The 15,914-nt window shown below is 34.1% G+C and overlaps 1 protein-coding gene across 1 annotated transcript in view; it reads right to left on the bottom strand.

Annotated features, from left to right (window-relative positions):
- The window catches only part of LOC101670523 (eyes shut homolog), an 858,786-nt gene that overhangs the window by 332,171 nt on the left and 510,701 nt on the right, over window positions 1–15,914 (bottom strand). The window contains 1 exon segment of the mRNA XM_045069380.1: window positions 440–699. Coding sequence (XP_044925315.1) covers window positions 440–699 — 260 coding nt within the window.

Below are 15,914 nucleotides of genomic sequence, written 5' to 3'. Positions count from 1 at the left end.
CAAAGTGGAAATAAGTGGTGTTCATAGATAAGTTCATGAAAAAAGTTACAGTGAAGCATTTGACTACCCTAGATTCTATCTATACTTATTTCTAACTAACAGCTATTGTTAGGAACACTACATAAACAAGATTATTCAGGAAAAAAAGCTGTTAATAAACAATGGGAAATTTCTTTAAAACAAACAAAAAAGACCAAAAACTACAAAATTTTGTCCCTCTCCCTGCCCCCCATCGTCCCTCCTCACCATACTAGTTAGGCTAACTTTTTAGATTATTTCTCTAGTCTGTTTATAATACCTATATTTGGAGTCAAATAATCCTTAATTCTACAATATATGTAAGTTTTCTCTATCCCATTTTTAAGGAGCCATATCTCATAAAAACAAAACCAAACAAACAAAAAGTGAAAAAAAAATTAAAACAAATAAAAGCTCTTACCTTCTCTACACACACAGTAATGAGTTCCATCTACCAAAGTCAAACATGTTGAGTTGTTTCTGCAAGGGTCACTGAGTGGATCACAAGGGTTATAGTGTTGATGGCAAAATTTTCCAGTATAAAAGGGTGGACACAGGCATACAAATTGCCCAGGAATGGTAGACTCATGACAAAGAGCTCCATTCATGCAGGGGTCAGAGTCACATTCATTTATTTCTTCACTACAGTTTTGTCCAGTCCATCCAGATGTACACTCACAGCTGAAAAAAAATTTTAAGAAGTATGAACAGTACTGTTTCAAACTTATTCTTTATATTTTAATGAATTATTACACTAAACTAATATGTGGCATTTTTTTATAACAAGATTAAGAAATTATACATACTTTAAAAACATTATTTGCCTAATTTCCTGAGACAATTCAATGTATATTGTTGCAAGACTCACTGCAATGGCTAAAATAAGATTTAAGAAGCATTTGGTTTGCATGGAGCACTGGGTGTGGTGAGAAAATAATGAATAGTGTTTTTCTGAAAATAAATAAATCAATTTAATAAAAAAAGAAGCATTTGGTAAATTCCTAACATAGTAGGCCAGTGAAACAGATAAGAGAACAACTATGCTACCAATTTCAATTTTCACAACTATTGAGTTTAATTACCAATTGAGAAAACTTCTTCAATTATTTCTTTTATGTAAAATAATTTTCACTGTTTAAAAGACTGAGATATTTAATTCAATATCTTTAGCAACATGTTATGCTTATAATCACCAGAGTATTTATAACAAGGTGTTCCTTTATGCTAAGCATCTGGATTTCATTCCCGTTTTTGCCTGCTTTTAAAAACATCTTTTCTCTAATATTTGAATAATGTGGGAAAACTGAAGAGAAATCAAATAAATGAAAAGTAAAGCGTTTGGATCTTGTCTGTACCTCACAGACTCTAGCTCAGTCTAACAGTCAACCATCTAGCATCTGTCATTCTCTCAGAAATTATTGAGTTCAAGGAGCACTATACTATCAGTTATTTACTAATCCTGCACATAATTTCATCTTCCCCTAAAATTTGCTTGTCATACCCTTTAGCAGATTTATAAATAAAAATTATAAACATTTCCATGATTAGCTTCCACTAATTAAACTTCTGGCTCCCAAGTGTGAATCTGAATCTCCATATTCTCATGTATATAGTATATGCTGAACATATTATAAATATTAATTGATGTATGAACTTCAGTTGGAATCATATAGGCTTACCTGAATTCTTTCATTTGGAAAATTGAAGATCAAAGAGCTTAATGAAATTGGTAATCTCAGAGAATTATTATAAAGATTAAATGATATAATGAATAAAAAGTGTATATATAGTGCCTGATAGCAACAATCTCTACCTACCCATGGTGGTAGCTAGGTGCTGTCACAGAATTTTAAAAAGCGGGTCTGAAAAACAATCTGAGGGGTTTGAAGTGACGGGGGTGGGTGGGAGGTTGGGGTACCAGGTGGTGGGTATTATAGAGGGCACGGATTGCATGGAGCACTGGGTGTGGTGAAAAATAATGAATACTGTTTTTTCTGAAAATTAAAAAAAAAAAAAAAAAAAAGCGGGGCGCCTGAGTGGCTCAGTGGGTTAAGCCGCTGCCTTCCGCTCCGGTCATGATCTCAGGGTCTTGGGATTGAGTCCTGCATCGGGCTCTCTGCTCAGCAGGAAGCCTGCTTCCCTCTCTCTCTCTCTGCCTGCCTCTCTGTCTACTTGTGATTTCTCTCTATCAAATAAATAAATAAAATCTTTTTTTAAAAAAAAAGCAATTTTAAATTGAAATTTTAAATTTTATAAAGAATTTTAAATAAAATATGCATCTCAACAATGAGGATTGCTTTAATTTCTAGTGGTACTTTTCATTTATTTGTCAATCACATCTTATTTTAAAATGGTCTAATGCATTATTCAATTTGATACCTCCAATAATGCTTTGAAACAAGTAGGACATGTGTTTTTTTATTTGCTTGTTTTGTTTTTTCATTTTTAATTCTCACTTTATAGATGAGATAGCCAGAAGTGCAAAGGAGAAAAATGACTCATCCAAAGTCACCAGTTGGTAAACTTAGGATCTGAAGCCTAGAACTCTTCCTTCAAGTTTCTTTATTTTCTTTCTTTTAATTTTTTCTTTCTTGAAGGTTTCCGTTATAAGACTATCCAATATCTTGAGAAACAATGTTAAAATTAAATATATAAATCCCAGTAAAATAGCTACTTTACTTAAAGTAGCTTTACTTCTAAGTGGTATTGCATAAATATTTGTTTTTCTGTTTCTTGTATTCTTTCATGAGTACATAATTCCAACTTGACTACTTTAAAAGAGTTCCCTGTGAGTAACCAATAATACTTGAGTATTTAACATATGTGCTGACTGTTTGTTTTATCTTCTCAAATAACAGGTGGCCCAAGATTTCATGTGGTGTCCTTACAAGGATCAAATCCTCAGGAAAGCATCTGGCCATATGTCAATAGGACTGATGATGCCAACGTGAGGCTTTTGGAGATGAATGAATATTTGTAGAAAATAAAGTTCTAAAAAACAAAGTCACTATTTATTACTAACAATCAGACCTATACATTTACATATTTGAATCTGCTTTTATATATGTCAGAGAAACTAGTCTCTGATGGATGGTGAAAAACACGTTTTATGTGAGAGCTCCAATCTGGTTTTTAGTTTGTATCATGAAATAATTTCAGGATTTAGTATGAACTGGCAGGATTTTCCAAAATCACAGCTAGAAGCAGAATTTTTAGGGACTGAAATATGAAACAAACCAAAACACGTACTCTATGACTTTTCTGAATATACAATTTCCAGTAGTAAATACTTGAAAATGAATTTAATGTACTTAAAGGTAGACTAGTATATTCTAGTTTGCTGTCTTCCTAGTGAGATAATCAAAAATTCACTGGCATAAAATACATTGAATTCCTTCTAAGAACAACACTTCAATTCTTACATGTTGACTGAAAGAACCAAAACTAACAATAGAAAATAAAGTAGATTTCATTGTTATAAAATAGGACAAAGGAGTATTAAAAAAAAATTAGCTTCAAAATCTTAATTGATTCACATTTCTAAATATTAACCATTCTATATGTTTATCTCACCTTAAATATTGATATGCAATGACTAAATATTATTTGACAATATTTATATACTTTTTTGTATAAGTACATCAGCTTTTTTGGCTATAAACTTATAAATACAAATATCACAGTATACAGAACTGAATAGACTCTCTTCTTTTACTAATTAATTTACTCAATATTAATATTCACCATTACTTGTATGCAAAATAAAATACCAATTGAAATTGGAAGGCAAAAAAGAAATGATAAGAACATAAATATAAAATAGTATTATTATATTTTTAATGTCTTAAAAAGTTAAGGGCACATAAAAAAGAAATAAAAAATACAGGCTAATCAGCTAAATCATTCATTCCTTATTTTATTGTTTTATCCATTCACCTATTTGTTCATTCATTCAGTTATCTCAACAGGTATACCACTAAAAAAACTGTATCAATCATGTGTTAGGGGTAATAGTATGAGTAATAGTATGTGCCACTGGGTGGCACAATATGGCTTAGGTCATGATCTCAGGGTCCTGGGATCAGCCCTGCATCAGGCTCCCTTCTCAGCAGGAAGTCTTCTTCTCCCTCTCTACCTATCCCCTCGCCCCAACTCACACTAGTGCCCTCTCTCTCTTTCTCACTCTCCCTCTCAAATAAATAAATAGAATCTTTAAAAAAATAATAATGAATTGTACAGCGATCACTAGTATACTCTTGATCACTGAGATCCTTTTGGGAAAAAAAATGTGGAAAACCATTTAGCTCACTTAAACTGGTAAAGTTTATCTCAAGTAAGCCACTTATTTTATTAGTAAAATTAAAAGTAGAAAACAGGACCAAAGACCATTCTAAAGAGCATCATGAAAGTGTAAAAATGCAAGACATAGAAAAGACTAACATAGGTGAAATGAAACAATGGAAACAGTCTAAAATGTTACAGTAAGGTGAGGCTGAAAACTATAGCAATAACAGTGAAACTACTTTCCTTTGCATTCTACCCTTGAAAATATTAATGTTTTCCTGTGGCCTTTAAATATGGTAGAGACAGAATCGGGTCACTATAGGGAGTAGAAGATGGATAAAATAGGGGGAACCTGGTAGCATGAAGATCATTCAGGAAGCTATTGTTTTATTTTTGGTAAGAGATTATGAGGACCTAAGCAAAGGCATTAATTAAGTATACCATATTTGAATTACATTTCTGATATAGACTGGAGAAGATTTGGACAATAATTAGTATAAGTTGATGAGAAAGAATAAGTAATGGGGAGTTTTTGGTGGATTTTAGCTTCAGTATTAGAAAGACAATGGTGCCATTCGGTGAGATAGGAAATGACAATAATGAAGATGGGAGAAGAGGGGAGGGTACTGATGCTTAATGTATACTCACTTAACTGCATGATTTAAGATGCTGTCCTATATGTGGTAAGAAATTCAAATAGTGAACTCTAGAAAAATCAAGCCTTGTGATAAAAATTCAAGAACCATTCTAACAACTATTATCTGCAATAAATTAGTGTCAAATAAATTTAACATTGGTCTTTTTATACAAAAATATAAAGCTAATTCATTAAAAATATAGAACAGCTCCTCTATATTGTGTGATATACTCTTCAATATTTTATAATGAACCTATATTTTATAAAACATCCCCTATATGGCAAAGAATAGGTAGGAAAAAAATTATATTAGTCAAAATACCTACAAACACTTGATTGGTAAAAACAATTCTTTCTTTTATGTGTTTTTTAAGGGTGAAGAGATTGAATATGTGCTCTGCATGAATTCAAGGAATTCCATTTTAATATTAATAAAAAATAATCTTTCTATTTAGTTTATCAAGCCTCATTTATACATATGTATGTATATATACTATACAAACATATATAAAGATATACACTTCATGATTTGGGACACACACTATTCATCTATCTCTAGATAACTTATAAATCATTTATCTATACTGAAGGAACTATTTTCTATATTTTTTAAGCAATGTACATTTTGATGTAAATGAACTATTTGGATATTTCCTTGGAAAATTCTATTTAAATTATCTATGCATTCAAGTATTCTACTTGATTTAATCTCTATGCTGTGTGAAAAAACAGTTGATCAATAAACTTTTTCAGAGTTGTTGAATGCAAGTTGTTGATCTGAATTTCCAAAAATAATTCTAGGGTTTTTCAAGATTCAAGGGATTCCTCATTTCATAGCAAGAAGTTGAAATACAAAATGCTTGGGTCAAACCTCTAGTACATTCACATTTAAAGCCTGAAGAAGATCTGGTGAAATGCATGTTGTATTTGCGAAAAAATCCAAAATTCATACTTAAAGCCAACTCAATGTTGGACAGTAAAAGCAGATGCACATTTTTGCCATAATAATCATAATACAGAAATGTAAGAATGGGACATTTGATCACTGAGACAGATGGTCAGATTTTAGCAGGTTTTTTTTTTTTTTAAGCTAGAACAAACATAAGAAAATAATCTTGAAAGTGAATTTAAAAAAAAAGAAAGTGACTTTTTTAATAACAATCTAAATAAGGTAGAATAAAATAGTTGCATAAAAAGGCTGGATACAAGATAGTTGACGCTACCATTCTCTGGGTTTACCTATTGATAAGGAATATGGCTAATACTACAAGCATGAATAACATGAATAATTGCATGATTTGCCTTTAATCATAACCTCAGTTTATATTTAAAATGTATAAATTTGATATCTTTAAATTCTTATATTTTGTATTTTATTTTTGTGTTTTGACAGCATGTGTGTATAAACAAAATAAATTGATGATGTTTTCCTATTACTTCTGGCTCTTGGTTTTCCCCAAAATGGATCCTTTGGACGAATCAATGTAAGTTTGCTTTTAAGTATAATTTTCTAAATATTCAGATAAATTCAAAGAAATTTTTATCTAAATATACATATACATGTGAATGAGAATGTATAATATAAAGCATATACACTGTGTTCAAACACTATTCAATCTGCATTTAAAAATATATATAGCATATTTAAAAATACATAAAAATAAATATAAAAATATAATGTAACAAACAAATATATATCATATATATATCATATATATAACATTTTATCTTGTTTTATTTTATTTTTTTAAAGATTTTCTTTATTTATTTGAAAGACAGATCACAAGTAGGCAGAAAGGCAGGCAGAGACAGAGGGGGAAGCAGGCTCCCCACCAAGCAGGGAGCCCAATGCTGGGCTCGATCCCAGGACCCCAAGATCATGATCTGAGCCGAAGGCAGAGGTTTAACTCACTGAGCCACCCAGGCACCCCTATAACATTTTCAATACAGTTGGAGAACATATAAAATCATAAAATTTCTACATATATTCTTTTTCTTTCAAGTACAGTTTGACTAGGAGACAGACATTTAGAATACAAAATAAGAAGCAGAGTGTTATTTAAAGAAATGAAAGTACTGAGATATGGAACTTAAATTTATGAACATTTTGAAAAATAATTCATAAATGTGCATTATGTCAGAAGTTTTACAGGGAGAAACATTTTAAACTCCAAATTTAATAAATGTCAGACTTTAAGTTTCAAAAGAAAATCAACTGAGCAAGCAAAAGCCTAAGTACTTTCATACATTTTGAAAATGTATTATAAGCAAATAAGAAATGAAATAAATCTTTAGTTTGTTGTTGGGACTAGCAGTATAATAAAAGCTGTATCTGTTATAAAATGTATGTTTGTATTTGATGTATATATGTATCAGCAATTTATAGCCTAATTACTAATCATGCATTCTTAGTTCTAAGGTTGTATGCATATAACATAATTAATTATGGACTGTAGCACAATTTTGGTTAGCCAATCCAAAAAATACTTAAGAGGAAAGCTAATAAGTATTTACAGATATAAAAATTATTATGCGCCCATTTTCCATTAAAATTTAAAATATCTCCGGGGCACCTGGATGGCTCAGTGGGTTAAAGCCTCTGCCTTCGGCTCAGGTCATGATCCCAGGGTCCTGGGATTGAGCCCCACGTTGGGCTCTCTGCTCGGCAGGGAGCCTGCTTCCTCCCTTCTCTCTCTCTGCCTGCCTCTCTACCTACTTGTGATTTCTTTCTTTGTCAAATAAATAAAATCTAAAAAAAAAAAAAAAACTTAAAATATCTCCTTTAAAATACTTTAGATAATATTCACACTGCCTTTTGTTTCTTCTTAAAGGAGGTATGAGATTGTAGGAATAAATTAGAAGGAGAAGTGGAGAAATCTCTTATAAAAAATGTCACTTCAGGTCCCCTGTCTTATATGAGCTATGTGGAAGTTATCTGTATGTATGATCCTACTTTAAAGAAGTGGCATTTGGTCAGTCAATCCTTGGAAGCTTGTATAAATTGATGCTCCATAATAACTAAGGAAGAAATACCAGAATTATTATAGTAAAGAGTGGGGAAAAAAATCAAAAGCTCAGCAAAATAAGCATGCTAAACTATGTATTTTATGTAAGGGCACAAGACTGGTCTTGTTCTGTAAAAGGATGTGGAGACGACTCTTTTTATCAAAGTGGTAATATATATGCTTTTCAGAGGAGCATGAACTTCATTGAGAATCTTAGTTGTCCTTCACACACAAAGACTGATTATAGGAGATACTGTTACCAAAATTGGCTTCTTGTGGAGTTAACAGGATTGGGGGAATTTCAAAGGACTAGGTAATGGCACATAATCTTTAGAGCAAATAGGGTAAAATTATAATGATCACTAACTTTAGAGAGGTGGAAAGTGGGGTTCTGATCCTCAGAGAGCCATGGTTATATGTCATAAAACACATTGCCTCTAGATGCAGGATAGATTAGTAGACAAGGATATTCTTCAATTTACATAATCAAAATAAATCAAGACTAGATAATGAGGAGGATGAGGGCAGCCTCCCCAGCTAAATATGATGATCCTTTGCCCAGATTTCAGACCTCAAACGCACTAGTTGAAAGAGAGGCCAGGTGCCCAGGAGAAAACACACTGTAACACCACAAGATATAGCAATGATTCCAGCAACAGGATCTATAGTCATATTACTTTTGTAACTACATTTAGGAGGAAGAATGACAAACATTTCAAGGATGTTGGACTTTCAATGTAACACTGAAATCTAAGTTTCATAAGTTTCATTGTCCTAGTATGAGAATGGAGGCATATGGAGGCAAGGGAATAAATGTACCTGACCCAGGCGTAGCCCACAATGGGTCCACTAGTTCCAGCTGACATTACCCAGGCCATAAAGATATACTTGAAACAGATGTAATTTTTCATTGGTAGAACTTTCACTCCATTTATTTTGGGGGGGGGGGCTTGGGGATTAGAATTATAAAGAATATTAATTGGGGAGCACCTGGGTGGCTCAGTCTTTGAGAGGCTGCCTTTGGCTCAGGTCATGATCCCAGGGTACTGGAATCCAACCTTGCATCTGGCTCCCTGTTTGGCGGGAAGGTTGTTTCTCCCTCTCCCCCGCTTGTATTCCCTCTCTCACTGTCTCTCTCTCTCTCTGTCAAATAAATAAATAATTAAAAAAAAAAAAAGAATGTTAATTGGAGCCACTAAACCTCTCTCTTCCCTAAACTCCCACTCCCCAGCCAGGAACATAACTTAAAAATAACCTAGCACCCTAGAGGAAAAGCAGAAATGTGCCACCTTTGAGGAAAAAGTTAGGTTCCCTATCATTTCTCCACTCCATTCACCAGACTGGTCCCTACAAAAATAGAGATATAAAATTATTATGGGCCCATTTTCCTTTGAAAATGGGGATAAATTATAAAAGTTTGGATATATGGGGACAAATTATAATTTGTCATCACTTTGAAGATGACAATGACAATGGACAACTCAAGCTTCACCAAGCAGTAGTTCAACTGCTGCCATTGTTCTAGAAACCTTATTTGATCAAGCAGAATACCACTGCCTCAGATACACAGTATGTGGCCAAGTATGCAGAATGCTTTTCGTTTCTTTTCCTATTGGACAGGAGGGTCAGAAATAGAGTACATACATTTGGAACAGAATATAATATACATGTAATATCATAAGATTACATTATCTCTCCCACTGTATCATAATATAATTTGAACATAACTGGACTGTCTGGACATTCTGCAGAACTGTCACACTAATCCATAATATTTATGACATTATTTATTATTATGTTACTCAAACTGGATAAGCAATAAATGGCAAATAGGATGAAAAGCTTGTGAAGATATACATGTTCCAGGTGGTGACAGATAAACTTTATGAAGACTTAAGGTCCTGTTCCAAACGAAGGTTTTAGAGATCCAATGTTCTAGAGCATGCTGGGATAGCTCTTCCAAATTAAGGACAAATCATTTCATGTTATACTTCACGAACTAAAGACAAATTAGTGCATCTTATACCATACATCACTAAAAGGGAAGTGCAACACTTGGAAGGATTCTTGTGTTATAATGGCAGAAATATTGCTCTAACCCACTGACCTAGGGATATAAATGCCTGGCCACCTTTAATGAATCCCAGAGCAGAAGACTTGGTAACAGGTTCAGGCCAAAGTACAAGCAGATATGCCTTTTCCCCAAGAAACTCAACAAGTCCTGTAGTATTTGGTTTATTAGTGTTACTAGTGATGGCAAACCCCAGGAGATGAATTATTACATAGACCTCTAGGGTTAGCACAAGACCAGAACTCTTCCAGTGGATGGTAAAGAGAATATAAAGTGAATTGGGAGGAGAGAAATGAAGTATATTAGTTACGGACTGTGGACCAGCTGCAGAGGTAGGTGTTAGAACTTACTACTCATCCTTTTATAATTTATCCCCAGAAAAGAAGCTAATTACAGTCCTAAGTAGCATTTTATAGAACTTATAAGAAGCAAATATATCCGAGCATATTCAGGTAAATTTTCCCTTCCTCTCTTCCTGCCTGCTCTCCTTCTTTCCCTCTCCCTCCCTCCCTTCTTTCCTTCTTTTTTCATTTATTCATTTACCTTTATAGACAGGTATAGTGGTATAGTTGATACTCACAAAAAATGCCACACCTTTAGTGAGTATATCTTGATGAGTTTGGACATATGCACACAACTGTGATACCATCATCATTATCAAGGTAATAAACATACATATCTCTTCCAAAACGTTCTTGTATTCTTTTGTGTGTGTGTGTATTTTGTGTAAGAACATTTACCATGATATCTATCCTCTTAACATATTTTAAAGTGTACAATACTATATTATTAACTATACATGCTAGTGGTTGTTATTCAACCTAGTACCGAACTCCTCATTTTCCCTTTTCCTGAGAACATTGGTGGCTGAGGGCTATAAAAGCTGGAAAGACACTTTACTCAAAGTCACTCTCTTTTTCAGGACTGCTCATACCCAAAGACTGGTAGATGCAGGAATATAAAGCCTAAGCCCCCATGCCTCAATGTGGGACAACTCTACTGGGTCATCCCTGCTCTAGAGTTCCCAGTAGGACTGAGGAGTCTCCACTGTCTTTACATCGCAATTCACCTTCTGCTTCTTTCTGATTATGAATTTTTTTTAGACCCACATATATTTTCTTTTTAAAAAATTTTATTCTAATAAAAATGGCATATAAAAGCACTGCACTTACATCAAGGGTACCCTACAATAAACTTCTAGCATGCAAATTTCCATCTCAGAGTTGATTCCTGGGGAATTAAATCTGTGATGAATTCATTATGAGTGAGTGCCAAATGCTTTTATTCTACTTCTAGAAATATACATATGCATTGGCACGGGGACATGTTTCATGTTCTTTTCTGTTTTGTTGTTTATAATGGCTAAAAATAAAAAATAATACAAATGACATTAAGAGGACACTGGTTATACTATCTGGTATAATTAAAATAAATGATATGCTTTTGTATGTAATGAATTAGACATCATTTTAAAATGTTATCATATACCACAGAAAGTACAACATATAAAAAAAATTAAAAAGCCTATAACTTATAAATTTAATTCCAATTGTGCCATATTTGTATATATATACTTCTATAATTACAGAAAAATTTTAGAAGTTTACAAGAGGCAATAAGGCATATGGAGTTAAAATATGTATCAGAGGGTCAGGTGTTCTGGAGTCAAATGTCTTATAGTAGCTATGTAAACTTGCATATGTTCTATCTCAGAGCCTCCATTCTCTAAAAATGGGTACAATAAAATATCATTCTCAGGTAGGGACTATATTAGGGACAATGTTAGCTACTATCCATGAAATATTTAGAGAAGTACCTGAGATATAGTGGACACTTTAAGGCTATTATTATTAAATATACTGAGCAATGTGTTGGGTGAGAGATGGAGAGTTTTTTTTGTTGTTGTTAATGTAATTCTGTACCAATAACTTTTTCACTTAGATCATGTAATATTCTTAGACTAGAACAACTTCTTTTTTTAGTGGCTTGATTTTCTTTCTAATTTTGAAGCCTACTTTCATTCCATAGCTTGGGTTAGCAGCCCACAGTTTTCGTTTTTTCTTTTATTTGTTCTATTTTGCCTTCCACATATAGAGATCTGTGTGTGGTACTCGCCCATAAAGAAGGTGAATGCATTCTTTTTGGATCCCCGCCCTGCGGTTCTGGTGGCTCCTCAGTCCTTTTAACAACATTTTTTGGAAATCTGATTAATACATATTTCCCTTTATATTTGCAGGACAGCTCTGTTATTGGGTGACAGCACCAGGAGTCATCATGCATCAGTCTAACCCTCTGCTTAGCTTGGCATCATTACCAAAGTGATGATGTGGATGTGTCCATTTTTCTTGCTTTTGCTTTCTTTCTCCTTGGCAAGAAGCGTGCTGTTGCACCAGAGAGAAGTCCCCTTTCCCTGTTGGGTTTCTGCTAGAATAGGCTTTCTATGAGTCCTGAAGCTCCTCAGAACAGCAACTTCTGAATTCTTGCCTCTAGTCCTCACATTTCTAAAATAGAAGACAAGATTTGCACTTCTCTAGATTCTCCACCATTATGCTGAAGAGATTTTTAGGACACAGTTCTATAATTTTGTTTATCTGCTCATTTTCCACTCTGATACTCATGCTGTATTTTGTTTAAATCCATAATATTTCTAGGAAATGAATGATGTTACCCGCTTGTTGCAAAGACTAATACTATCTTCCTTCTTTGTTGATATAAGAAAAGTTAACTTAGACAATTATAATGAATTTGACATCTTAGTAAGAATTTTCAGACTACCATGTCATTAGTGATACCATAGAAATAAACTTTGGTTATATGAATAATTGGAGGTATTTATTGAAGAAAGTTTATTATTTCTTCACATATGCTCAACAACAAGATATCCGATTTCTTATAAGGTGATGCAGAGGTTCTCTTCTGTAAATATTTTGTAGAGTGACACTAATGATTTCATTTCCTTTTGGGATGCCTTTAGCAGTGAGTAAATGCCAAGTCAAGTTGACTACTCACAGTAGAAATGTTGTATGGTGGAAATAATAGCCCAAACTTTGACATATGTGGTACTGAAGCCTGGGAAATTGAACATATCAAGTTGCTGAAAGAGCATATTGCTTTCCAGAGCTTGATTGTGTGTAAAACAAATGATCTTTTAGTGTTTTGCTTTGAGTGCAGACGTGTATAAACTATCAATCAATATACTTCAACTTATTTTGCTCCAAACATGAAAATATTTTCTAATTTGAGAGTATATTATTGGGTTTAATATTTTATCCAGATTTTCTAAAGTGAATGTTTGAAATTCAATAATTCTAATTATATAAAGACTACTTTATTTATATCTGTATTACATCCAGTGTTACACTTCAGAATATTGGGTAATATATTAATCCCAGTGCCACTAGAAGGTGCAATCATGAAATATGTAAAATTCTGAGTATGGGGCTCCACCAGCTGACTCTTGCTGATCCATTCACCAGTTATTCATGGCATTTATGCTGTTGTCTAAATGACCATCCAGATTAAGGTCCCATTCTGTTTTGTTTTAAGAGTTTTCCTGTTTTCTCTCCATCAAATCTTACCTGTCTGCCTCTCATTTCCTAGTAATTTATTTAACACCTGACTAAATATGCTATTTTTAGCAATGGATGAAATGTTTATCCTTTTTCCACACATTTTCACTTTGATAAAAGCCTTCAATGTCTCTATTAAAAAGTGTTTGTTTGCCACATCTGCTATTAAAACCAGACAATATTTTAATGTTTTGAAGGATAATAGCTGTTCCAATATCAGGCATTATGTTCATTTTAATTGAATAAATAGATCCACTAACACCTGAATTTACTGTTTATTGTTTTTACACTTTTATTATATCTATAAAGCTTTGATTGAGAGAGAACACAAATATATTGGAATTTTTGAATGTTCACTTGTTTTCCTATTTTTATACATAAATCTATACATTTTAGAGTAGGATTTAATGTAATTTATGTTCATCTGTATCCTCCTAAACTCTAAATATATAACCTGGCTTTCACATGCCAAAGTCTTTTTATTTTTAATATCAGGTTATAGATAGTGTAATATAGAACTGAAAAAGTGGTGTGGACATTATCAGTTACCTATACGATACCTGTTCTCCCTTGCCTATTCCTTCAGATAGCTGATTTATTTTTTTCAGGTATCTACTCCCTCCTCTGTATTTTACATATTTTTTTTTTAAAGTTTTTATTTATTTGTCAGAGAGAGTGAGCGAGAGCGAGCACAGGCAGACAGAGTGGAAGGCAGAGTCAGACGGAGAAGCAGGCTCCCTGCGGAGCAAGGAGCCCGATATGGGACTCGATCCCAGGACGCTGGGATCATGACCTGAGCCGAAGGCAGCTGCTTAACCAACTGAGCCACCCAGGCGTCCCATGTATTTTACATATTAAATGGGAAGTTGATCCTGTACTGAAACTCTATGTCAAGGGTGTGACTGCTCTAAGATAGTGAATTTCAACTTTGACTACACATTAGAATCATACACTAGTTTTTCAAAATCCTAAAGCTCAGATTGCATCCGAATCCAATTAAATCTAAGTCTCTCAGGATAGGATGCAGATCTTAGTATTTTTTTAAGTGGTTCCAGTGTGCAGCTAAGTTTACTCAACTCCTGAAGTATCTTGTTTAGGAATTAGGACTAAACTAAGTAGCATTGATTTAGCCTGGGCATTTGACACACTGCATAAGATGGGCATTTACTGATGTCTTGTGAGAAGTATGTCCCCTGCAACACCTCTAATGAGGAAGCCTCCAGAAATGATGCTCTCTCTCTTTCATTTGATGCCATTAGGTATTTATGTGAAAGTAGGAAGGCTAATATAATTTTGCCACTATGAAGGAGTATTTTACTGACACTGTAGGGGCTAGGGTAGGCTGCCCAAAGATGGGCCACTTTGGCATGAACATTATTTTGTATTAAAAGCAATCAAAACCCAGCAGATTCAGGAAAAGCTCTTTACTGCCCTCTCAACTGTCTGCCTGAGGGAATTAACAGAACTTAATAGAAATTCCTCTTTACCTAAGAAACTGACCTGCATAATAGGGGAACCTTTGTTTTACAAACATCTCCTACCTTCCTGCTAATGATCCTTCTGCATTTTGTGTCTCCAGACCCTATCCCTCTCCTTAGCTCATATAAACCTCCTGTTGCCTGACTATCTTGGAATTTCCATGTCTGTGTGGAATCCCCATATGGAGGAAATTAGTTTGTTTTTCTCCAGTGACTCTGTCTCATCTCAGTTTGATTCTTAGTCTAGGTAGGACCTTGAACAGCAGAGTAAGTTCTTCCTCCCTAACAATACATTCAGTATACATAATATGGGGCAGCCAAATGAGAGTCTGAGGAATGGGGTTATTTCCTCCTCCCGTGGCTCACCTTATCTCTGGACTTTCAATTAAATGAGCTGGTAATTTTGTTATCAGTTAAGCCAGTCTGAATCATATTTTCTGATATTTTCAGTTGAAACCCTCTTGTTGGGTCCCCAAATAATGGGTCCATGGTCAAAGGAGCGAGACTGATACAAAGCAAAGGTCAAGGAAAGCTTTATTTCGTGCTAAGCATCTAAAATCAAACTGACCGGCCAGGGACTGTCTCTTGCAAAGAGACCGCTCCCTGCCTCCCAGACTAACTTTTATAGAGCAAAGATCCTGTGGTTGGGCCTGGCCACACAGGTGGCCAATAAGATTGTAACACACAGAGAAAGCTGTACAGTCATGCTAGATCACACACGGGTGGCCAATTGAACTACAATTTACCCTATAGTAGACATTTGAACCGGCCCATCACCTTGGTCAGAATTGGCGCCCAAAAGGCAGGGCCCACAATCCTTGGTAGCTAGGGAGACAGTACGTATGCTCTACT

The sequence above is a fragment of the Mustela putorius genome, unplaced genomic scaffold (genome assembly GCF_011764305.1).
Source record: "Mustela putorius furo isolate JIRA1106 unplaced genomic scaffold, ASM1176430v1.1 tig00003927_pilon_pilon_pilon, whole genome shotgun sequence".
Lineage (NCBI taxonomy): Eukaryota > Metazoa > Chordata > Mammalia > Carnivora > Mustelidae > Mustela > Mustela putorius.
This window is presented reverse-complemented; position numbering and strand designations above follow the sequence as displayed.